Raw genomic sequence first — 25865 nt, 5'->3', positions numbered from 1 at the left:
CACTATGGGAGGTCAGGAACCCCACCCTGTCCCAATATCTATCTACAGTATTTTCTCCCACGTTTAGTTCTGTCCTGTTTTGGGCTGAGACTTTGCACTGACTATGGGTTGCAGTCTTTGAGAGTGAAACAGCCCAGTGTATGGCTCTAAACTAACAATGGTGGACGCCCTTACGAAATATTTCTCCGGCGAGCATAAAAGCGTATCCAGAGGAAAAAGAAAATTATAAATCTGATCATGTTTTGACTTTTACACATTCTGATCACAAGACATGAAAAGTTCTAGCCAGCATGAAGAATGAAAGTACCGATTTTTTTTGTTTAGAACCACGATGGCCGCCGTTGCTGGGCGACATGACATCAGACTATTGAATCCAATTTGAGATCAATAAAGAATGACTATGGCTTATAGCATTGAGCATCAAATTGTTTTTATTTATTAATTCATTTTCATTTTATACAAAGTGCAATGGTAAAAGAATGGCCACCCGTTAAAAGTTGTTTGAAAAAAAACAAACAAACAATATCATAAATATGTATTTTAAATACAACTCATGAAAAAAAAAAGTATTCATTACCTTATCAATATCATAGCTCTATATATATCCATTCACATTCATTCAGAGATGCCAACTGTTAAGTATATTTCTAAAGTATACGTAGCTATATAAACTACTTCTCATGCATAACATCCAACAAAAGATTAATATATATTTGTTGATATCATTATCGCATCATTTCATCAAATGATTCAGCTACTAAACCCTGTATAAGGTTACCGAAAGCAACTAGTTCCAGAAATATTACATTTAGAATGGCAATCCAGATTGCCTGCCGTCTACAAATACCATCATGGGAAAATTAAAATTCAAACAAACAACAATCCACAACTGTCAGTGCACACAGTATACAGGCATATCAATTGTACCATCCATTTTTCGACACATCAGCAGATCAAACAACATAATATAGGAAACTAAGCTTTTTTTCAACGAAGCACAAAGAAATGGGAGCAAACTGCCAGACAGTAAAGTGACAATCATGAACAATTCCTGTCATACTCAGCACATACAACAAAGCAAAGCATTTGTCACAAGCATGAAAGCATTTTGGCTGCCTTTACCATGAAGAAGAAGAAAAAGGCTTTAACGCTAAAATCAAAGTCAAGTCACAGAATGTAGAAGGTACCAGAAATATTACACTTAGAATTAGAATTGTCCTGACAACACAGAAATCTTGCAAGCTGCAAATGTATCGTACATAAGATAAGATAAGATAAGATATACTTTATTCATCCAAAAAAAAAAAAAGGAAATTCGTTTACATACATGGGGCGGGAGAGGGTTAAAAAGTTAAATGCATAGAGTAGAGCTTCGTCTGACTTCATTGTAATTCACTACCACGTGCTGCCTTGAAGATTTATGAGTAAAATTGGTGTGTCCTGGAGATTATAAATAATGTACACAAGCAAAGACGGTAAGTATATCAGAAACAAGCAAATGAACATAACTGGACCCTCAGAAATAAAAAAAACCCCCAAATCGAAACAAACTTTCTTTTTATTCCATACATCAGATTACACAGAATTAATTTCCCTTTGACTTAGTATTTAAATGATAACATTTAATTGAGAGGGTCATGCAAGCTGTATCATTATTACCATTATCATTTTAAGCTCTATGTGCTGGTCCTACTTTAGTTATTGGTAGTGGGTATGACCTAATGGATAAGACATTACACAAACGCCCAAACAATCTGGATTTCAAACCCCACTATTAACATCTCATTGCTTTCTTGAGCAAAAAAACTTTGTTCCCATTGGTCACTGTGGCACTACACTGCTTTATGTTTTTGTTTTGTTTGTTTTAAAAACCCAACAAATTTCCCTTTGGGATGAATGAAGGAATAATCTAGGGTACTCTGCTGAGTCATACGTATTGATAAAGTTAACCTAAAATCTTTTAACTCTTCCATTTCTTTCATATTATTTTTCCTCTGCACTTTATTGACCAGAAATTGTCGAAATTGTTGATTATCTAGTTAAAAAATAACACCCCCCTCCCCTCAAAATAAAAAAAAAGCTTTTTTAAAATCATGCATTAAACACGTAGATGAATCTTAAGGTTGGCACCGCTGATGATCAGACTTTCAGTTCAGATATTTCAAGCACACATATTGTATAAACGTCATCACATTTATCAAAATAACCGAGTCTCCATTACACAAGTTTGTTTGCCTTTTATCTATTTTGTTCAAGCACCAAAAAATAGTTCATTTCAGTGTAATGTGACTAATTTTCATCAGGCTATTCCACACTTTCATTGTGATAAATTGATCTCTTCCAGATTATCAGCTGATTGAAATCATATAGAGACCTATCAACTCTCCTGATTTAAACATAAATTGTATTGAAAATGAGAGCTGATGCCAGACTACATAACTTTAAGGATTTTGAAGCGTTATTTATTCCTTGTGAGGTCACATTCTTGATTATTATTAAAGTTTACTATAGCGACTACATTTTTTATCTCCTAAAAATTACGGAGTTTTATATTTTCAAGTAGGCAGGTCTGCTGTGATATGCCCAAAGATAGTCCTGAATTGTTTCTGTTAATTGAATAAGCGCACAGATCATATCGATTTTATCAACCCTTATAAACAATAAATTATCATTTATACTTTAAGCACATCACAACTTCATCTCAACTCTCAAAATTTCTAGATTTTCAGCAACTGTCACTTTAAAAAAGGAGGAATTGGTGTTCGTTTACATTTTAGCTTGGGTTTTACATCATACGGATCACAACACGACTTATTATGTCTTCTAAATATTGAAACAAACACATCAGAAATTTGTATTCGTTATGAGTATTTAATTTCTATTTAGTTAGATAACAGAAACAACAGATTTACACTCCTGACAAGGTTTTGTATAATCTATGTTAAGGAATGATTTGTTTCTTGAGATATTTTACTATTCTCATTGAAACAAATGGTATTAAGTATCCAGGAAACGATAACAATTCAACATCACACGAAACGGATATTGTTCATAAGGTCAAATCAATATGATTTAGAGAATATCTCCCTGGCTTTGATTAATTTTGTAAGATAGAACATTGATGAAAGAAAAAAAACCCTACAAATTATGAGATGTTTTAAAACCTCCTTTCTTTACACTGAAAATCTGAATATAAATAAGGAACAAAAACAAAAACAACCCCTGAAAACATAAACCAAAAAATCAAATCTTATTACCCCTCCCCCCCCTCCCCCCTTTTAACTGTGTTCCTATTCCCACTTTTCCAGATATTTACCTTACACCAATACCTGATCCCTAATATGTCACTTTATCATTCTACTATTGCTCAACTTTATGTCAAGTGTTAAGGAATAATGAAACAGCCTCATTTTGTTATTCGATGCATTAACAACCCATAATTTAGGGGTTAAATGGATTAGACAAATTTATATAAATTTATAAATATAATCATAAATTTTCATCACATTCCGTTATATGCAGGCCCTTCTCCTCCCTGAGGCGTCACCCAGTTGATGTTTTGGCTCGGGTCCTTGATGTCACATGTTTTACAATGGATACAATTCTGTGCATTGATTTGAAGGCGATGACCCTTTCCATCTTCTGTTTCTACATATTCATAAACGCCTGAAGAAAAGAAACAAATAAAATACCAATCTATTTGATAAAATTAAAACTATATAGAAAAATTACCACCTCCCCCCCAAAAAAACAAAACAAACAAACAAAAAACAAAAAAACAAAAACAAAACAAAACAAAACAACAACTGCAAAAGGTAAAGTAAAAAAAAAAAAACATTCAAAATTGATTTTAAAAAAAATTCCCTTATCGGAGAGCAGATCACTTTTTGTTTGCCATCCTTTGTTATAAAACAATTATTAAAAAAAACCCCCATGGTGAATCGTAATTAAATTAAATAGGGATCTTGGCCAGCATATTTCTAATCCCGTCAATATGTTTGTTGAGATTTCCGAGTTTATATGGAATTACTCTATAAATATAAACCTATTGATCATTATGATTTTGTTTTTAAGGGTTTTATGGCGCTTGCAACACATTAAGGTCATATCAGCGCCAGTAAAAAGTAAGAAAATGGGATAATAAAAAGATTTAGAATTATAATTAAAGCACCCAAGAAAAGGTAAGACAAAGGGGAATTGGCTCAAATAGGAAACAGATGTAGATTCCCAGAGCACACTATCAAAGATCTTAGTTTGAGATCACCTCAAAGTCTCAACCAGACACAAGCACAGGCTCCCCACTATGAGGAATACACTCAAATGTTCACAAATCATATATAATACGTAAACAAAACATAATACAGTGCATAACAGAGAGATGATTTACAAGGAAAAAAATATAATCTCCCAAAACTAACTACAGCTGTATACATTTGATTGTTTCCCTCCCAGCTAGGGTATCCGGCAAGGGCCTGGACAAAACCAAGTAATTTCATTCCAAGACAAAGAGAGAAAGCAAGTTGGAAAACAGATATAGAGGGATAAAAGACACAGTATGTACCTCCCTGCCCACTATGGGAGGTCAGGAACCCCACCCAGTATTGATCATTATAACAAAGCTTGAGCACCAACTCTAGGAATCTTTATTCTTTTTCCAGCAAGAAACTCAAACCCTACTATTCACATTAAAGTATGAAACTGTTGCTGACCCAGGAGATATTTCGCATATACACCCATTAGATAATATCAAATTTAACAATATGGCTGTTTGTCTGGATTCCAATACTGCTGTTGTCTTAAAATAGAGATTTTATATAACGCAATATCCACTAAATGTGCTTAAATCGCTTTATAAAGGGTCCCTGACTGACAGCAACGCTTAATGTGTAGAACAAGACATGACGCCTGTTAGACGATATTACAATTTTTCAGACAGAAACAATGCTGTTGACGGCCAGGTACTCATTTTACACCTGAGTACTGTGAGAGAATGTGAGTAAAGAGTCTTTCTAAGGACTCTACTATGTGCCGAGCGAGGCTTGAACCCAGGACCTTCCAATCCGAAAGCGAGTGTCATACCACTAGACCACATATCCCCAGTCTAAGTCAATAATTTTTCTTTAAAGATGATTTAAGACTTTAAAGCATATATACCAATTGTTATTTCCATCTACATGTTGTTATCTCCTTTTTGGTAATGTGAACTACGTACCGGCAGGACAAAATCTTTGTTCTGGTCCATCAAAAATGGCAAAATTCCTGGCCATAGGAACAGAGTCGTCTTTCAATGTTAAATGTGCAGGTTCATCGTGGTCATGGTTGGTTCCTGTTAGAGCTACAGATGACAAGAGGTCAAAGGTCACTTGACTATCCGGCCTTGGGTATTCGATGGGCTTACACTCTGAGGCAGGTTTCAGCTTACCATGGTCAGCACCTGAATAGAAAAAAAATTCAATACAAGATAATAATAACAGAAATCATGTTCATCTCTTTTACAACAACTACAGGAATCTGGAGCGTGAGCTTTTTAAAAATATAGCACAATATCCACTGAACGTGCTCAAAAGCACTTTACAAAGGGTCCCTGACCAACAGCAACAGGTAACGTGTAGAAATGAGATATAACGCCTGTTAGACGATCTTACAATATTTTTCTGACAGAGACAATGCTGTTTTACACCTGAGTACGGTGAGAGAATGAGAGTAAAGAGCCTGTTCCAAGGACTCAACTATGTGCCTAGCGAGGCTCGAACCCAGGACCTTCCGATCCGAAAGAGAGTGTCATACCATATAGCCGCACATCTTCTCTCCCTAACAACTACTTCCCTTTTTCATTAACCCATTCAAGTCCATCCCTACTCGGCTTTTTTATATTAAAATATTTGATGCTGCAATGGCGACAGAATGTCTAGATATGACATCATTCACACAAACAATTTCTTGCAGTGTCTAAGTAAGACATCATATAATAAACAAGAGTTTTCAAATTCTATCCGGAGATTTTTGGGATCGTTTTAAATTTCATTAAAACTCGGAAAGGATGCAAAATGTATGATTTCCAACTTTGTTTACAAAAACTGAAATGGTTTAGAACAGATATTGTGTAAATCTTGTTTGACCATATCTCTGTTTCTGAGCAAATTACAAATAATCTCAGATTTTTTGGTTATACAATTCTATTATGGAGAAAAAGTCCAAATTTTGCCCTCTGCAAATCTGGATGAAATCGGTATAAATGGCATTTCACAGGTCAACTCATCTTTCTTAAAACTTTGCCTTAAATTGATTAAAAATCCTTCAAATAAAAGCTGACATCCATCGAAGGATCTGGGCATCATGATTTTAATACATTTATTGATTAGGCCACTACATACTATCCAATTGATTTTAAAAGTGGAACTTCAGTTAAAAGAGATCTCGGTGAAGAGGAGAAAATTCCAGTCTTGGTTTCTTGACAATTCAATCTTCACAACAACATATAGCGCTCAGCAAGATAAGGGAAACAAGGAATAATACTCATAATCTCATTAATCTCTTTGTAAATTGCCAAGATTTAAAAAAAACCAAAACCCTCGGTTACCTCAAATATGCTAATACAAAAAAAAAATTACACCCTTCTGCGCATATAGTGAGATGTCGCTGCCTAGGCATTCGATTAAGGAATATAGATAATAATAATAATAATAATAATAATAATAATAATAATAATAATAATAATAATAATAATAATAATAATAATAATAATGCACATTTATATTGCGCAACCTATCCCCCTGGTTGGAGGCTCTGGGCGCATTACAAATAAAATTGTCATATTGAAAGAGAAAAATACACACCAACAGCCACCCTCTCTCAGGTACGCAAGAAGCATTTACAGCTGATCACAAACCATAGGCTTTTTGAAAGTAGTATGTTTTTAACCAATTTTTTAAAATGTTCACAGACAGGGATCTTCTTAATGGAGCAGGGAGTTCATTCCAAGTAAGAAGGGCAAAGTAGGAGAAAGATCTTTCACCAGCCTTTAATTTGGTCCTGGGTATTTCAAGCAGGTCGTTTGATGCCCACCGCAGTGCCCGATGTGGTTTATGAACTGTGCACAGTTCCTTGAGGTAATTCGGGGCATGATTGTTGAGGCATTTGTAAACGCAAGTGGCTGCTTTGTAATTGACACACTCACGCACTGGTAACCAGTGAAGGTTGAAGAGTAGGGGTGTTGCTTCATCGCGTCGCTTTTTTCCCATGATAAGGCGTGCAGCATTGTTTTGAACTCTTTGCAGGCTCTTGATGTTTTCTGACGTCATACCGAAGACTCCGAAGAGTAAAGCATTACAATAGTCCAAATTTAAGAATAAAATAGAAGTATTATCCATAAAACAAATGTCAACAGATTGTCCATGTTGTTCAAAGTGAGCAAATTGGGGGTTAATAATCTTGCCCAAAGAAAAAACCCCTCAAAAACAGCTTGAAGCAAAGCTCGAACCCGGGACCTTCCAAATCTCAAAACAATATCTTACCCACTTGGTCACCTCAACCCCCCCCCCCCCTCAATAATAATTGTAAAGTAAGCTAATACTAAGACATCTCAACCATAAATAACCCAATAAAAAGAAGTTGTGAGAGCAGCGAGTAACAAAGAAACAAAGACATCTGTTTTGGTTCTGAATTTATTATTTTCTTTTAGTTATAAACATCTTTCAGAGATTCCTCTGACAATGTGCGACAAGTAATTGTAAAATACAAAGAAATAGTGATGTCAGAAATTGTTTGTAGGATTCTGTTACAAGAAAATATAGCATATTCTGTGAAATCATTTGTGAAGACGATGATATGAAATGTCACAAATGTAAGCTAAGACAATTGGTGCTGGAGAAAGAGCCAAAACGCGCGGTGACTAAGAGTGAGAGGCAGTCACAGATGAAAACTGCGAAGAAGGGAATCCTCCTGACAGTCACACTTGAAGTGGAGAAAGTAAAAGAGTGCAAGAGATGGTTTGGGTAATCATCCACTAGTATATCCGTTTTGTTTTTTGTTTGTTTTTCGGGTGGGAGAAAATTTATGACAATTTTGATATTCCCTGTGGTAGAAATAGAAAAATATTGGGTTTTCTGAATTTCAGGCAATTGTCTGAGAATTTACAGGTCTGAAATATACACCTACCTTTATGACTAAGTGTAAAAGGTTCCAATCCTCTGAGTATGTAGTATACCACTCCTGTATATGCAAGACCTCCATAGACGCCCATGTAGTGGAAAGAAGGACGGACGTTTCTCACAGACTTCAGCTCTTTCCAAATCCAGCTGGATCTGATTTTGTCTTCATATACCACAGGATCAAGTCCTGAATGTAAAATTAAAAAAAAAAAATACCCCAATGATTATTAATATATAAAAAATAATAAAAGAAAATAAAAGACTTCGCTTAATTTCACAAATACAAATAAGGTGGACATTTCAGGTTTCCCTTTGGTCAACAAAACATGATGAAATGGACACTGCATGAATATTATAGTGAAAATAAAATTTCCCTGATGAGAATGAAATAAACAAATTGGAAAACAAGAAAACTCTTCACCAGACTATGGACAATCCATAAATGATAAGAATCAAACCAAATTACATAAAAGCTATATAAGAAAAACTAACCAATGCTTATGGCGACAAAATGTGAAAGGGAGGAAAATTTTGAATGACTGTCTTTAAGCCCCTTTTTTGCTGCATCAACCTCCGCTATTAGAGAAATTGAGATGATAAACTATAATTGATACTGTAGCTGACTTCAGGAAAGTGGGAAACTGCAACTATTTGTTCCACCACACATACAGTCTATAACTGTCAGTACATTTGATTGGAGGAAATGTAATTTTTTAAAAGGAGGAAATTCTTCTGAATCCAAAGATCGCGAAATTCCGCGGAAGCGAAGATTTGTTTGTTGCTTTAGGTCTCTTCCAACACAATTGAGGTTATATGAGAGACCGCTGAAACAAAAAAAACAAGCAATCTAACAAAAATAGTACAAATGTAAATCAAAATCATAACCTAAAGATATCATAAGCTAAATTATAAATAACCAAGAACAAACAGGCAGAAGATTTACAGAAAAAAAAATATCCCCTGTCAAAAATACAATCACAAACCAAAGAAGCAGGATAGGCTAGTAAAGAGAAGAAGAAACGACATCACTATCGGATCGTACACCCATGCGAACATCATAGGTATATGATTCAAGGGTGATGCTCCCATCCAACCACCCGCTCGGAAGCGAAGAAAACCATTAGCACTGATCAATGCTGCGTTAAAAAAAAAAAATTATAGTGGAGGGGGGCTGGGGGTTGGGATGCACTGATAAAATATTTTTGAATATGTTTGACCATTTGATAATTTGACCATTACCTATAGTAGGAGAATTGGAGACGGTTTGTTCATCAGTGATAGTTTCAAAGACAGACTCAGCAGCGAGCATTCCACTCTTCATGGCATTGTGAATTCCTTTGATCTTAGGCACATTGAGGAAGCCTGGGCTGCAGCCCATCAAACATCCACCAGGGAAGGTCAGCTTTGGGATGCTCTAGGAATAGAAAGCCAGATAGATAACATTTATTAAGAGCACAAGTTGTTGAGACATGGACGGTTTGTTTATAGGAGTTTTGCAGCACTTCTGATACTTTTAGGACACAATAGTGTCCAAAAAAAAAAAGAAAAAAAAAAAAAAAAAGGAAGATGACGGGATGGATAAAAAATTAAAGGTCCAGAGCACCAAAGAAAAAGTTGAGAACCAATGTTTGAGAACCAATGTTTAAAGTTTAAAACAGTTTAAGTTCAATGGGTTTTTTTATCCAACACAATGTAGGTTATTTACAAAGCAGCACCAGCAAAGATTTGTACAACATGAGGCAGAGCCAGAAGCCATACAAGAAAAAAAAAAATCCACTATCTCCAGTGTGATTTCATCAAAAACCTTAAATTACGTTGAGTGACTTAGATCTATGCCATAGACTTGCCCTAGGGAAATCATTCTGTTAGTCTTGTCCAAGGCTACTATAAGTCCCTTCCATAAACAAGACCAGATCCCTAACAAAAAAAAATATATTAAAATGGTTATAAAATCAATATTTGCTAACTTATTAACAACACACCATGACGACTTATATATAATGGATGATTTGTGGGGAACTCAAATTGTCTCTCGCATTAGCACTCAAGTATTGAGATAAAGATGCCAATGTTAAAGTTCATGGATAACACTATTTGTCGACACACATCCAATCTGCAACAGGTGTCAATACGTAACCAAACACACATGAATATACACGAATATACAGCAGTAGTAGTCCTTCAGAACCTCTAGGCTCATAAAGTCGAAGTTAATCCCAGTTTCTAAAGTGTGAAACGTACAACAGCAATTGCTTGCTATTCTTTGGATAGGATGATAGTCTATCGCAAAGTACTTTCCAATCACTGCTGAGGGGGTCCGAAAAAATTTAGACTGCACCTGGGATCGATTTTAGTCCCTTTGTGTGTGAAGCGAGTGCTCTACCAACTGAGCTATCAGGACCCCCATACAACGCCAATACCACACAATTAATAACATAAGATGCAAGCAGACACTTCCTGTGGAAAGGATAAAATTAACCTTTCTTTAAGTCAATATATTTCTTTTGTCACGCAGAGCTGACTTTAGAACAGACTGTACTGTAATGTTGCTATCCTGAACCGATTGTTCCGGAGTTTATCCCACTTTGTGTAGGATTAAATAGACAGGAATTATTCCTCGTTACTGCGATGCTCATATTTAGAAAGGCCAATGGCCTATTCCAGATGGGTATAGATTTTCAAATCACCTGAAAGCCTCCTTCGTTAAGAGCCCTGGCCCCATAGGCAATTCTTTTCCCACCTCTAAATAGTGGCTCTAAACTGGGATGCAGTTTGAACCTCTGGAATTCCTGGAAGGGACTCAGATAAGGGTTGTCATAATCAAGGCCCACCTGATTAAACAATGAATAAGGGTTTTAAAAAAATAATACTGATATTAAAAAAAAAAAGGTTAAATGCGGATAGCTCATTATCTTATTATGAAATTAATGTAAGATGAAGATGATGATAAGAGGTGCATATATATATATATATATATATATATATATATATATATATATATATATATATATATATATATAGAGAGAGAGAGAGAGAGAGAGAGAGAGAGAGAGAGAGAGTGAGAGAGAGAAATGTAAATATTTAATTACATCGTGTATTCATTATCAATTATCCTATAACTTTGAAATTAATATCTTGGAAAAGGATTTTATATTTTTAAATTCTATTACAGTTAATTACCACAAAAGGCCATTTAAATTCAAATAATTATATTGAAAATCAAGATTTACATATGTTGCTTTAAAACTTCAAGAAAAGTAAAAAATATAATGAAACAACTTTAGACAAACTGCACATTAAGGCTGAGTAAAACTTTAAAGAATTTTGTTGTATCTGATATAATAATATTAAAACTCTTAAAGCGCCTAGAGCCTGGTGAAATCGGGGCAAGGTTCTATACACATGCCATTTATTATTACATTATCAATGCTTACAATATTTTCTTATATGTTTCAGATTGAGCAAAACATAAAAATCGTTTCATTTCAATTGTTATCTTGGATTTCTATTCACTTTTAATAATATCAATGATAGTGTGGTTTACTTTTCTTTTTTTTCCCGAGTGGCTGAATTATTTGTTAAAATATTTTAAGATAAAACTCTAATAGAATACTATCTATAAATCTTTTTTTAACTGGTTATAAACTTGAGCTTCTCGGAAGCATAATATCCACAAAGCTCTTTACATGGGTTTCCAAGCCTACAGAACCAATTAATATGTAGTATGAGACATATCCTTTATTAGGTTGTAATAATATTTTTCTTTTCAACAGAGACAATGATGCTGCCACCAGGTGCTCATTTTACACTGAGAATGTTGAAAAAAAAATGAGTTAAGTATCAGGTACTCACTTTACGCCTGAATACTGTGAGAGAATATGAGTAAAGAACATTTTCCAAGTTCTCATCTTAGCACTCCCCTTTCCCTCAAAGGGGACTTGAATCAGGGACCTACCAATCATGTGGTATACTACACGACAACTAAGCCATACATGGTTATAGCTGCAGGACTGACTATTTTTCCACAAGACAGCAGTCACAATGATGTGACTCAGACTTTATTGAAGTCCAAGTTGCACATCAGGTCTCTTGGTGAAAAAAGGTAAGATTTGATGCCAGTTTGTGCATAGCCAAACCCGGCCTGTAAGGATTAAATGTGAAAAAAATATAAACTAATTGTCGGGAGAGGAATATTTCTTACCACAACTCCAACAGACACCAGTGGAGAGCTTTCTCCTCCTAGATGATAAAGGAAGGAACCTCCATAGGTTTTACTGTCCTAAAACATTTAAGAAAAATAGTCATGAGATAAAAATTCTTTCAACTGAGCAATAAACATTAAAGAAAAAAAAAATCACATAAAAAGTTTTGTTGAAATGAATCTTTTAAAATTATTCCTCGCTCACACATACACAGAGACATTACCACCCTTTGTCATACACTGCAGTCCGCTTACAATAAATTCCCGGAGACCAGGAAAAAAGGTTATCTTATCCAAATCTCAAGGGGAACAACCCTTCAGTGACACAAACATTTTTTATCCTACTTTAATAAATATATATCCCCAGAAAGACAGCCCAGCTTCGTGTTAAGTTTGGCTAGACTAAGAGTGACTTTCGACTATCATTTGTTGTTAGAGTCATCTTTCACAATGCAATAGGCATATGATGATCTAAATGTTTGGAAATGTAGAGTGAGAATGAAAAAAGTGAGAGAGTTGAGATGCTTTCATCAGTCGTCCCCTGCCCCTAGTCAAAGTTGAATGCGCGACGAGTGCCAGTCTTATTCTGATTACCAATTGGTGAGCCCTTGAAACTAGCCAAGCGAGGGTTAAATGGAAGGTGGGGGCAACTACAAGATGCCCACTTCACAGTGGAGATGTGCAAAGTGTGGATGAGACAATTGGGAGGGAAGGGCAGGGATGATAGACAACAGCCTTTGCCCCCATACCCATAGTCTCTAGTGTGCTATGACAAAGACACAAACCCACATGTTCACGAATGTTTGTGTGTTTGAGTGTGTGCATCATGTGGTGACATGCTTGTGTATTTCAGTGAATCTTTGCACACACAACACACTCAAATAATATAGCTGGTGTTGTTTCTTGAATGCATTGCGTGATGAGGAGACTAAAAGACGGGAGATGAAGGAGGGGGAGGGATGATTGGGTGACTCCCTGTCTATCCAAATCGTGCATATCCAGGTTGATGAATTCATCTTAACCAGACTAGCTCATTGACAGAGTTTATCTTAAACGTTTTAAATAAGTAATGATTTAGAGCAGAAAAAAATCGGGACCAGTCTCAAAGTTTATTTTAAGATAAGATAAGATAAGATGAACTTTATTTATCCACTTCTGGAAATTTACATTGGGTATTGCCATAGACTAATGAATTTCTGAAAATAATTAAGCAAATGACATAGAAGTAAACCGAAAAATTGTAAAACAAAACTAAACACATTAACATCACATGACACCACTTTATCATCTGTACCAAAAAGTAAGTTAAAATCTTTTGGTGATCGCTCTTTGCAATGTTACGGCCCCAAACCCTGGAATACCCTACCCCAACCCATTAAAGAAATTGAGAATATCTCAGACTTCAAAACTGATTTAAAAGCCCACTTTTTCAAAATTCATTTTACACCATGCCGATTGTAATGTTTGTATACTATTATTTAAGCCATTTGTGTTTTGTTTCAATATTTCATTTTGACTAATTCGTAACGAATTCATTATCTGTAAAGCACTTTGAGATGTTTGGTTTCATGGAAAGCGCTCAATAAGTGTCTTTTTATTACAGTGCAGTCCTGATAATTCGAATTGGGTGGGAAAAGCAAATGACTTCTATTTATCAGAATTCGATTTGTCTCCAAACAAGGGAAATAACTAAACCTGACTCCAGGTATCCGGGTTATATTACTCAGTTACCTCCCCTGACAAAAGGGGGTTTCCCTCTTACCATTTACACTTACGGTACACTGATTAGATTGATGAGTTTTAGTTTTATTGTTTTGTTGTTTTTTTTTACATTGCGATTTGTTTTTGCGACCAATAAAGAAAGACAGCACAGAAGAGAAAGAGAAACGCGTGGAGTGGGGTGTGGCCTATGATTGTTCGTGCCGTGTATTGGTCAGCTTGTGGTTATCACTGTGTGTTAGATCTATTTATAACCAACCCCCTTTGTTAGCCAGCGGCCAGCAGACCACAAGTTAGTCTTAGTGATGAGAGCGCGAGAAGGAGAGAGGGATGACGCGAGACAGCTGGTCAATTTGGAGAAAGAAGAGAGAGGGCGGGTGGGACGGAGAGGGAACAACATGCCATTACATGCCTCAGGGGTCTAGTTATTATTATTATTAGTCAGATCAGTCATTAAAACGCGTGGGAGGGTGGATACAGAGAACAGGCAGTTCGTTATGACCTTCCAGAGTTTTTTTTTTTAATGATGGGCAAGCACTTGCACTTCGAATAAAGAGAATAACGACTGTTCGAATTCGAATTAACCATGAATATTTTATATAGAAAAAGAAGAAAATAATTCATTACATCGTATTTTCTTCGATTTAAAAGAAATTCGGTTAATCAGATTTCAAATTATCTGGACTGGACTGTATTATCATCATTTTAAAAAAAATCTCTCATACCTCCCAAATTCTCTCTCTGTTTCACTCATTCACTCCTTCACACACACACACACACACAAACAAACGTTCTTCTCTTGCATCACTCTAATTTCATACCTTTTTATTCTCTATAATTACATATAATATTATATTCACACTCACTGTTACACTGCCCTTGATCTCCATTTTAATGCCACTTCGAGAAAATCTCCTCAAGGTAGAGGGTCCAAAGGAATTTTTAAAACGTTCTGATCTGGATTTTAAACTTATCACCCTGCCTGATCTACCTGACATTTTATATTTTAAAAATAGAGGATGTTGTTTATCTTTTAAGATGTTCAAAACTTTTTATATGAATATTCTTCATAGAAGGTATTTTTTGTAGGCAGGGTGGACTGCACAATGCTTTCGGCTCTTCTTACAATTTCATCTATTCTTTCTCTATTCCCAGCAGTGATGGTTCCACCCCAGCAACTGATTCCAAATGTTATAACACTTCGATCTATTGACAAATAGAACATATTAAGGATTTCTTTTGGAACGTGAAACGAATTTAGTTTTCTAAGGAAAAATAATCTAGAACTAAGTTTTGAACAAATATTATCTACATATGCAAATGCCAATTCAGTTTGTTGTCAAATCCTAGATATTTATAGGAATCAACAATTTCTACAAATTGATTCTCAATGTTTTGGGGCACTCTGTGATTTTTGGTTAGTCGAAAATCAATTATCATCTCTTTTGGTTTTTGAACATTAAGTAATAGAGAATTATCCTGACACCAGTTTACACATTTTGCCACCTCCCCAAAGTAGGCAGACTCTGAGTCACGAATCAAAGCCTGAATAACTGAATCGTCTGCAAACTTAATCATTTTTGTATTATCATAGTGAGCCCTGTAGTCATTTGTGTAGAGGGTATAGAGGGTTGGTGGCAAAACAACCTTGAGGGGCTCCCTTATTTATCTTAATGCAGTTTATCTTAAAACGGATTCCAGTGAATCTTTGACTTATCCTAACACTTGGACAGATACAAAAATTTCTTCATTTTGCCACAGTCTCCTAAACATCATACATGGCAATTACTTACAAAGGGCCATCCAACAGTGTGCTCCACTCTGCCAGGAATGTGCTTGTCTGGCTCCACTTCCCACAATTCTTTGATGCCGATGCCGTAGGTCTGTGGTTCACAGTTTTCTCTCAACTTGAAATCGTTGAACAGGCTCTTGGCCAAATGCCCATGGCACCCTTCTGCAAACATGGTTATCTTTGCATGCAATTCCATTCCTCTTTCAAATGAATCCTGGGTGTGTAAAGGTTTGAAGGGCGAATTAAAATGAATAAATACTGGCTTGGAAAATCCACCAACATAATATCAGTATTTTCCTTACAAGAAAGAAGAAAGGGGGTCCAGAGAGCTTGGTTGAGCACTCGCTTCGTATGCAAAAGGGACCGAGATCAAATCTGGGTGAAGTCGAGATTTTTTTCTGCCCCCCCCCCCCTCTGCCCACTGAGCAGTGAATTGGTAGCTGGGTCTCTAAGATCTGGCAGAAAGTACTTTGCAATAGACAAGCGTCCGATCCAAAGGGCAGCAAACAATTACTATTGTTCATTTCATGTTATAGAAACCAGGATAAACTCCAGCTCCATGAGCTTTATGGCTCTGAGGGACTACTTTACCTTACAAGAATATTCGAATCTAAAGAAAAACATCTCTATTACACTGACACGGATACGCAATAATTCTATCCAATTCTACACAAACTGTTCCCTAATAAAAGTGGTATTTCATAGCCACATGGCCCGCCCATGGATCAAGACTTCATCCTAGTTTTTGGAGCCTTAACAGACAAAAACAATTGTTTGCTACCTTTTATGTAGGATATTAATCTATCACAAAGTGCTGTCCATAAGATACAACCAACCATCTACCCAAACTTTGCAGGATGGACGAAGGGGTCAGAATTTTAAGAACCCTGTAATTATAAATAATTACGAACAAATCTATCAAACTTTATAAAAAAAAAAAATTTTAATTTTAAAACACGCTTTAAACATTTTGGCCAGAATATGGAGTAAATTATCTGAATTTTGCTAAAACTGTGTCCAAATCAAAACATGTACATTATACACCAATTTTATTTAAATCAATTACATGCTTGCATTTGGGAATGCGAAACACATTTATTCATAAACAAAAGATTTCCTTGTGCCATTAGTATATCTATATTTGTTGTTTTTGTTGTTGGCTGAAGAGGAGTTTTGAGCAAAAATCTCAGTCTTTACTCTGAGAATCAAAATTTATGAAGATTAAATGACCGGTCCACTTTGAAAATACTTGAATTATTAAATTGAGTAACATCAAGTGAAATATGGCTGAAATGTGACAGAAATGGTTATCTGCTATTCTGGTATCTAAGCTTTAAAAATGAGAAAAATAGGACACATCATCTACCATAATAAAGGGGAAAAAAAAATAAACTGACAAAATTTCAGCTACAAAAGGAAAAAAAAAAAGTTGAGATTACTTTGGGGGATCCATCTTTTGCAATGCCGACATCATTGGTTGCAATTCCTTTGACGCTTCCATCTTCATGATAGAGGACCTATGGAAACAGTGGTAATATTATTATTATTAACATTATTAAAACAAAGCTATTTGGAAGAAAGTGAGACATACGCAAAATCACAGCTTATGCTCTTGAGGCATTGAGTTCAACTAATAAAATTTGATCCCACGAATAGGACATCAGTTAAACAAGCAATAAATGAAAATAAACTCTATCACAAATATTGAAGAGATATAAATAAAATATTCTTGACAAAATCTGATGATCAGTTTCCCTCCTTATAACAGGCCCATCCCGAAAAACTTGCTTGTGAATTCACTTCAATATTTCCCCTTTAAAAAAGTACAACATGAAAGCCTTGAAAGGGTGGGGAGGGGGGTTGTTAAAAAAAAAATAAACAGGGGTGGGGGATCTACTTGATACATTAGAGTACATCAATCAACATTACTGTCATTAATTTTAAAAAAGGGAGACCACACATCTTTGACAGTGTGTCAAACTCAATTCAACATATTTACTCATAAGAGTGTTTCCTATACTTTAAATTTCATCTTTAAAAATGATATGAAAGCCTTATGGCAAACAATGAACAATTAAAACTTAATCAGTAATCAAAGGTCAATTGGCCTATTTGATTCTTATCAGAAAGACCCAGTTTAATGAATGAAATGACGTCACAAAGCCATGCTATCTTAAGGTAGCTGGAGCCACCTTTGTCAGTAAATGATATCTTTTTTTTCTTGTAATTTTTGTTTGTAATCTGATGTTTTTCTAGGCAGTTTACAGGTTAAATAGATATAAAATATTGACAGCTTTTCATGTTAGATAATCTTTTGTAAACCCTTATCAAATTCACAAGTCTTCAGCAGCCGCATCTTGATAAGAGGCTTCCATCTTTTCTATGTCAAATAAAAAATAAAAAACTTACAATATACCATTGTTTCTGAACGTTTTGAATGCATAAAGAAGTATTTTTTTTTCTTTACTTTGAAAAGTGATACCACAAATATAAGAAACTATTATAGGATGAAATTTTTTTTTTCTGGTTCAGGACATGTTATGTCAAGCTATTCTGAATTTTTTTCACTTAGAAATATTGAATAGCTCGTTGAGATATCCAACTCCAAAATGTGCATAAATATTCGCATTGATGAATTAAAGAGAGTTTGAAAAGAGCATTAAACACCTTTCTTTAGAATACTACTATCTTAAATCAAGACAAAAACAGTTTTATTCCAAACTTGCCCAAAAAGTAAAGCCCCTCAATAAAAAAAAAGAAAGAAAAATGGTCTTTTTGGAGGCAGAAAATCTAACGGGGTGGAATTTATCCTGATTTCTGTAACGGTTGAGAGACAGAACACTTTCTGCTACAATTTGATGTGTTTCAAAGTACTTACTGACACATCATACTTAGATCCAGTTATCAAATTACTGCTTAGGATCTACAATTTGAATACCCGAGACCCCTAATATCTAGACTTGTGATCTATTCTCAGCAGTAAAAAATAAAGATAACTAACTGACTTCGACATAGAATAAATGGTGGACATTGGACAGTAATACCGAAGTGCAATTAAAACAGTTCAGTGGGAACAAAAGAATAAAAAGATTCTAATCAAGATATGCAGAGTCAAAACATATTTCTTACCTCACTGGCAGCGTATCCAGGGTAGATTTCCACCCCTAAAGCTTCAGCCTGCTCTCCCAGCCACCTGACCAGATTGCCAAGTCTTATGATGTAGTTACCTTTGTTGTGAATAGGAATACCTGTCAAAACCAAACAAATTAAACATTGTGTCAGTCATGTTTTCACAATGTAAATGTCACTGGAATATTGGAAGGAGACCAAAATCAGAGGGGCCATAATCAACAAACAAACAAATCTGTATATTCATGAAATTTTTTTTTTTTTAAATGAAGACCAAAACTGTATAAGTCATGTAAATAATTAATTTGAGTCATGATTTTTATGGTTTAAACGAGTAAATCTACAAAATCATATTTTTACCTGGCAATAGAGGAATTGGTATGGCTGATGACGTTGTTAGAAATCTAAATGCTTCTTGGGTAACAGGCTGGTTGAGAGGTGCCTAGAGATGTAGACAATAATGGGAAAGCTTTAACCTTAATGTTGATTGTGACAATTATTACAACAATAAAATCAGTGATAATGATTATTATATAATAATAATAATACCAAAAACAACAACAATAATAATAATAATAATAATAATAATAATAATAATAATAATAATAATAATAATAATAATAATAATAATAATAATAATAATAAAGAATTGAATTTTGAATTGACTCCTCTTTCATGTTTCATAAACACATAAGGTCGACAAAAAGGAGTGCCAGTGACTTCTGTCTTCCGCCAGCTTCTGAACCTTACCCCACCAACCGAAGATTGTCATCTCTCTTTCCATCGATCTTCTTCAAGTCTCCAGTGGTCTTCTCCCATTGCAATTACCCTGTGGTGTCCATCTGAGCACTGTTTTCGGGATTGCTCCCTCCCTCATCCGACAAACAAGGCTAATCCATCTCCATCTTCTTGATTTGACTGTTTCAGAAATGTGGGTCATGTTAGATTTTTGTAGAAGATCTTTGGTTCTTATTTTGTTGTGCCAAAAAATGTGGAATATTTTTCATAGACATTTGTATTGGAAAATATCTAATTTGGAACAAATGGTGATGAATGCTGTCAAATGCTTTTTCAAATTCTAAGGAATTTGCAAATAAAGTTGCGTTCCATTCATTGCTCTCTCTCTCTCCGAAATGTGAAAATATGGTTGGAGCAAGAATGTCCTTTCCAAAAGCCTGCCTGTTGTTTTTTAAAATTGTGGTTCTATACTTGGATTCAGCGGGATACAGCGGTTTAGGAGTATCCTGCTGAAGACTTTGCTTGTGATTGAGAGGAGCATTATTCCCCTTCAATTTCCGCATTAAGAGAGGTAAAAAAAAGTCAACAAAAGCAGACAAAAGGACATACTATAGAAACCTTGCACTAGAGGCAGAAAATGCAGATGTAAAAAACGTAAAGTTGAAAATGTATGAAATTTGAGAAAAGTTGCTGGATGCCTTTCCCACACATCTGACCATAACTTCATGAAAAATCACCCAATTTACTTCAAATAAAGATTAAAATGCTCTGGTAAGCATATTCTTTCAGAAATGCAAAAAAAAAATTTAAAAAATGCAAATCCAACATTTTTAACCTTCCGAATGATTATGTCATGCACTGACACAAATGATAACATTAGAAAAGCAGGGCTAGCACTTATCATATTTAAAATGTTGAGATCAGCAGGACGCTTCCTTACCATACCACAGTGACTCACTTTTACTTTCCCTATTTACCAAACAAACCAAAAAAAAAGACAAGAAAAACTTTTTTAAAATCTTCATACGAAAAACAATGAAGACAGGTTTGTAACACTTTTTAATTGAGTATGAAAAAAAAACCTACACCCATCTCCTTCCAGTCAGGAAAAAGTTCATTTAGAGCTGTTGGTTCTATCACAGCACCAGATAAAGTGTGACCACCTGCAGGAGGAAAGAAAAATGACTGTTATTGAAGCATATGTTGAACGAAGCAAACAGAGTAGATTCTTTGAATTATCATCTATATAAAGTAATGGGACTAATACAATGATATCATACTCAAGTATATAGAGTCAGTTCTTCAGATTAAAACAAATGACCTGTTCACGATTTCTTCATAAAAAGGGTAGTTTGTTTGATGTAAATTTAAAATATTGAGACAAAAATAAGATCTTCGTAAACAATAAAACACAACCACCAATACTTGACGATAGGATGTCTAAATTCCAGTTACATTCTATCTATGTATAAATGTTGATTTTAGTATTTTCATAAAATGTCAGATTTCTATTCTTTAAATATCATTTTATCACCAATTTAACTTGCTTAATAATAGAATCAAAATTATATATATAATATATATAATATATAAAATAATATATATATATAATATATAATATATATATATATATATATATATATATATATATATAAATATATATATATATATATATAAAAATTATATATATATATGTATAAAGAAAAACAATTTTTATAATTTTCTTTTAAAATCAAAACTCTCAATGAAGGTGAAAAATAAAATAAGGCTTAAAAAGTTTGGTTTTTAATCAGATTTTATTGGTACAACAATTTTTAAATTAAAAGCAAAAAGAAAGAAAATATGCTTGATTTAGATTGAATAAAATATAACAGATCGTATTAAAATATTATTTATAATGAGATATAAGGTAGAAAAAAATTGCAAGAAAGAAAGAAATTAAGAAAAAGAAATTGATCCACTTTATAAACACTATAGAGTAATAATAATAATAAGTACCAATAGTGAGTAAAAGTTACAAACCAATTTCAGATGCCTTTTCCACTAGGCATACTCGTAATTCTTTGCCACTTTCATTCGATAGTTGCTTCAACTTGCAAGCAGCTGCAAGCCCAGATGGACCTCCACCGACAATAACAACATCTGCTTCATCTGCAAACCGTTCCATGTCGACATCTGGAGAATATAAAAAAATGTTTGAGTACTAGACATGTGCCTTATTCATCCACTATGGGATATACTTTTTATAAGTTGAATATATGGTCAATGGACTCCACAGAGACAGCATGGCATTGATATGTAGATAGCCTTGGGGGATGAATGGAGAGTAAAAAACATATTGAAAAACATCACTTCAATTCAATTCTATAAGGTACTATGCTATATCAGCATAAAAGTGTCATTGTCACAGGGAATCCACATATCGCAACCAAGCACATCTGTTCCTGGCGAGAGTCACAACTTCATCAATGGGCATAGAATCCAGCCCATGTAGAAGAGTGCCTGGTGGTTTAGTTGTCGAGCTCTTCAAGTAGGTAATAAAAGTTTGACGCAGGAACTCAATGTATGGAAAAAGTCATGTTCTCTTCAAATAAATCAATTGGTCAGTGCAGTGGGTCAATTGAATTCTGACAGCAATTAAAGACAGACAATGCCTACCGCAAAGAGAATGGTCAAATTTGCCATTCATCAATGGCTAATTGTTCCTGTAACTTATGATGTGGTTTTTTTTGTTCTTGGCTGAAAAGGGTTTTGAGCCTGAAACGTTTTGTTCTTTTTTGAAGCTATTGTATTCATTTTTGTTTATTACTTTTTACAGTTTACAGCTTCTAGCAGCTTAGTATCACTTTGAGTCAGAATAAGGCATATTTTGGTCTCTTTTTAAGCATATCTTACAATCAATATTATTCCTCTAAAGAATGTGACAATCATGATTCACAACTAAAAACATAGTTTTCATTGTGCATCATCAGTACAATATTACTGTCTTTAGCCCCCCCCCCCCCCCCCCCCCTAAACCTCTCTCTCTCTCTTCCCCACACCAAAGAAAAAGTGATGATGGCAATGATTGTGGTGAAGGTGAATATTGACGATGCATTGGTGGTTGTGGTAATAATGATGATGATGATGATGATATGGTGATTGTGGTTATAGTAGTAATGAAGATGGTGATGTGCTGGTGATTGTGATAGTGGTAGTGATGATGGCAATGACGATGACAAACCACGATGATGATAATGAAATGTGGCAGTTATAGTTGTGATGCTGATGGTATTGTGGTTTTTGTAGTAGTGATTATGATGATAATGTGGTGGTGGTGGTGGTAGTGGTAGGGATGATGAAGGTTGTGAGGTGGTGGCAGTGGTTGTCGTGATGATGATAACAATGGTGATGATGATGAAGTTGTAGTTTCAGTCGTGATAGTGATGATAAGGTGGTGATTGTAGGAGTGATGATGATAATGTGATAGTTGTAGTTGAAGGGATGATGATGATGTGGTGGTGGTCGTAGTGGGGGTGATGATAATGATGATGATTATGTTATATGATGATGATACTGGTAAAGGTAGTGGTGAAGTCTTACCAAGTGTCTGCCACACACAAGTTGATTGTATGGAGATTGTTACAAAATCCTTTGCAAGCTGATGATTATGAGGTTTTCTTAATTACTGATTTATCTTTTCAAGGATGCAAAAATGGCAATTTCAATGTCAGAAACATCATAAAGTAAATAATAACATTCCATCATCTACACTTGTTTATTTTGTTCCAAGTGGAGGGTCTTTTTTATATCAAGTATGTGAGGGTGCCTTTTGCTCAGTTGGTAGAACACCCACCTCACGCAAATGGACTGAGATCAATCCCGGGTGCAGTCAAGATTTTATTCTAACACCTCTGTCCACCCAGCATTGATTAGGTAGTTGGGCCTTTTAGATCTAGCAGGAAGTACTTTGCAATAGACTGGCATCCTATCCAAAGAGTATCAAGCAATTGCTATTGCCCGTTTCAAGCTACAAAGCCTGGAATAAACTTCAGCTCCATGGGCCTTAAGGCTCTGAAGGACTACATCAAAAAACAAATCAAGTATGAACTTGTGTTGTAAACAAGTCGAAAATCATCCTCACATAGACTTCGACTTATATCATAACAATGCGGAACAGACCCACCTTTCCATCTTGGGTCCTTATCTCTGGGATGGATAGTGTAATGTGTTGTGATCTTAGCACCACTCTCTCCTGCATAGTTCCTTATCAAGTGGAGGGCTGGAAGGAGATTAAATAGAACAAATAAATTCTTATGGGCTTAAAATGATCATACTCATATTAAATGATGTCATCCTTGGCTGTGGACTCTTGTGCAACTTTTTGGTCTTGCGGTACATCCTTATAACCTATTGTCCCTGATTTGAATCCCCCTTTGGGTAGGTAATGTTTAGTCCGTAGAAAAGACTCATTACTCATTTTCTCGGCACAGGTACAAAATGAGAATCTGTTGAAAAAGATTTGTAACAGCATCTTGAAGGAATCAGTATTCATGATTAAATTTTGATTAATTTCAATGAAGTGCTGAATCCATTTGATGGGAAGTGCTGTTGTTGTCTTGGGACCTGTGCTAAAGCGCTCTGAGCACACGTAATGGATACTGCGTTATATAGAAATAGAAGCTCAATTTTTAAAAATAACATAATGTCTATTATGTAATTTTTAGCATTTTCAAAAATACGACTAATATTTAGTTATGGTATAGCATTGCATTTCATTATGCTATGGCCGGAGTACAGCTGGTCATTTCATTATTAATTCTAAGGGTCTCAGCATCTTACATTGTATTATTATCATTATGTTATCAATCTGAGGGGCCCCAATAGCTCAGTTGGTAGAGCACTCGCTTCAAAAGCGAAGGGACCTAGATTGATCCTGGGAGCATTTGAGATTTTTTTTGACCCCTGTCCAACAAGCGGTGATTGGGTAGAAAGTACTTTGCAATAGACTTGTGTCCTATCCAAAGGGTAGCAAGAAATTGCTATTGTCCGTTTCACACTATAGAAGTTGGGATAAACCCTGGCTCCATGGGTCAAATGGCTCACTCTGAAGGACTACAACTATTTTTATCATTCTGTGGAGAAATATTTTCTTTTCAAGTGGATTAAATTCTTAATGTTTAGGGTTTTATACTTTTTTTTCAACATATGTAAGAAAAGTGAAAAAAGTTCCCTGGTTTTTGTCTGGGGCTTTATGTTTGTCTTCAAAACTCGAAGTTTTTAAGTTTAAGAAGACTTAAAGTGCTCCTGATTGGAAATAAATCAAACAGACTAGGCTTTACCTGATTTTTAAAACAATTTTCAAATAAATTAAAGTAAAGAGGATTATGTTTCGATTTTATTACCATCTATTACTATTACATTTGTTGATGTCGTGAATAGATTTTTACATCTCAATTCACGATGAGAAATGAAATAAATAAATAATATGCTCAAGGCATGTATCTCCACATGAGTGGGTAGTCGCCACCGAAGTGGGTAGTTACGCGATTAGTCCGGGTATATTCGTCCGGTAAGAAAAACAGATAATTTAAAGTCTAGTCCAAAGTCCATTTCCCAATAATTCAATCAAATTCCCAAGGATTCGAGTATTCGAGAGGACACTCAACTAAACTTTGTCTAGACTTTAAATTAGTAAGGACTATATAATTTGGAAAAAAATGTATTTTTATCAATTATATTTATCTTCAAAGAAACATGGCACTTGCGATTGTTTAAATGACAAATCCGCTTCATTTTTAAGAAGTAGACAAATTTACCGCTATTGACGTTGCGAAAAAGTGTTCGTCGACTGATGAAGGCTGCCATATTGTTTTGTAATGATTGTTATGGTCTTCGTATCATGATTATATCGGAAAGGAACTCGTGATTATGAAATCAGTTGCATCATATTATTATAACATAAGGTGTCCCTGGCATTGAAAAAAAGGAGGGGGGGGGGGGGGGGGGGGGGGGGGGGGGAGCTTAGTATTGAATTAGTGTAATTTTGTGTTTGATGAACATTATACAAACAATTGACCTTTCTCTCTCTCTCTCTCTCTCTCTCTCTCTCTCTCTCTCTCTCTCTCTCTCTCTCTGTGTCTCTCTCTCTCTCTGT

At 35.0% G+C, this 25865-nt stretch overlaps 1 protein-coding gene across 1 annotated transcript; it reads right to left on the bottom strand.

Moving 5' to 3' along the window:
- Nucleotides 1-408: 408 nt before the first annotated feature.
- LOC144970343 (electron transfer flavoprotein-ubiquinone oxidoreductase, mitochondrial-like) lies at nt 409-25613 on the bottom strand. The gene is made up of 14 exons (XM_078909880.1): nt 25528-25613; nt 23895-23990; nt 21752-21904; nt 20816-20892; nt 19352-19433; nt 18992-19110; nt 17302-17379; nt 15864-16076; nt 12352-12429; nt 10838-10981; nt 9390-9564; nt 8158-8337; nt 5213-5434; nt 409-3666 (listed from the first exon to the last, which is right to left on the bottom strand). The coding sequence occupies exons 1-14, from the start codon at nt 25574-25576 to the stop codon at nt 3503-3505; spliced, it is 1830 nt and encodes a 609-aa protein (XP_078766006.1). The 5' UTR covers nt 25577-25613; the 3' UTR covers nt 409-3502.
- Between the last annotated feature and the right edge of the window lie 252 nt (nt 25614-25865).

Source organism: Berghia stephanieae, chromosome 4, assembly GCF_034508935.2.
Source record: "Berghia stephanieae isolate SIO BIC M18660-M18661 chromosome 4, UCSD_Bste_1.3, whole genome shotgun sequence".
Taxonomy (NCBI): domain Eukaryota; kingdom Metazoa; phylum Mollusca; class Gastropoda; order Nudibranchia; family Aeolidiidae; genus Berghia; species Berghia stephanieae.
This window is presented reverse-complemented; position numbering and strand designations above follow the sequence as displayed.

Excerpts from the sequence above, each read along its gene's own strand:
- LOC144970343 (XM_078909880.1), bottom strand. The coding sequence starts at position 25,576 with ATGGCAGCCTTCATCAGTCGACGAACACTTTTTCGCAACGTCAATAGC. Across the intron at positions 23,991-25,527 it reads TTTTCGCAACGTCAATAGCG|CCCTCCACTTGATAAGGAAC; the intron begins GTAAATTTGTCT and ends ATCTCCTTCCAG. Across the intron at positions 5,435-8,157 it reads TTTTACACTTAGTCATAAAG|GTGCTGACCATGGTAAGCTG; the intron begins GTAGGTGTATAT and ends TTTTCTATTCAG.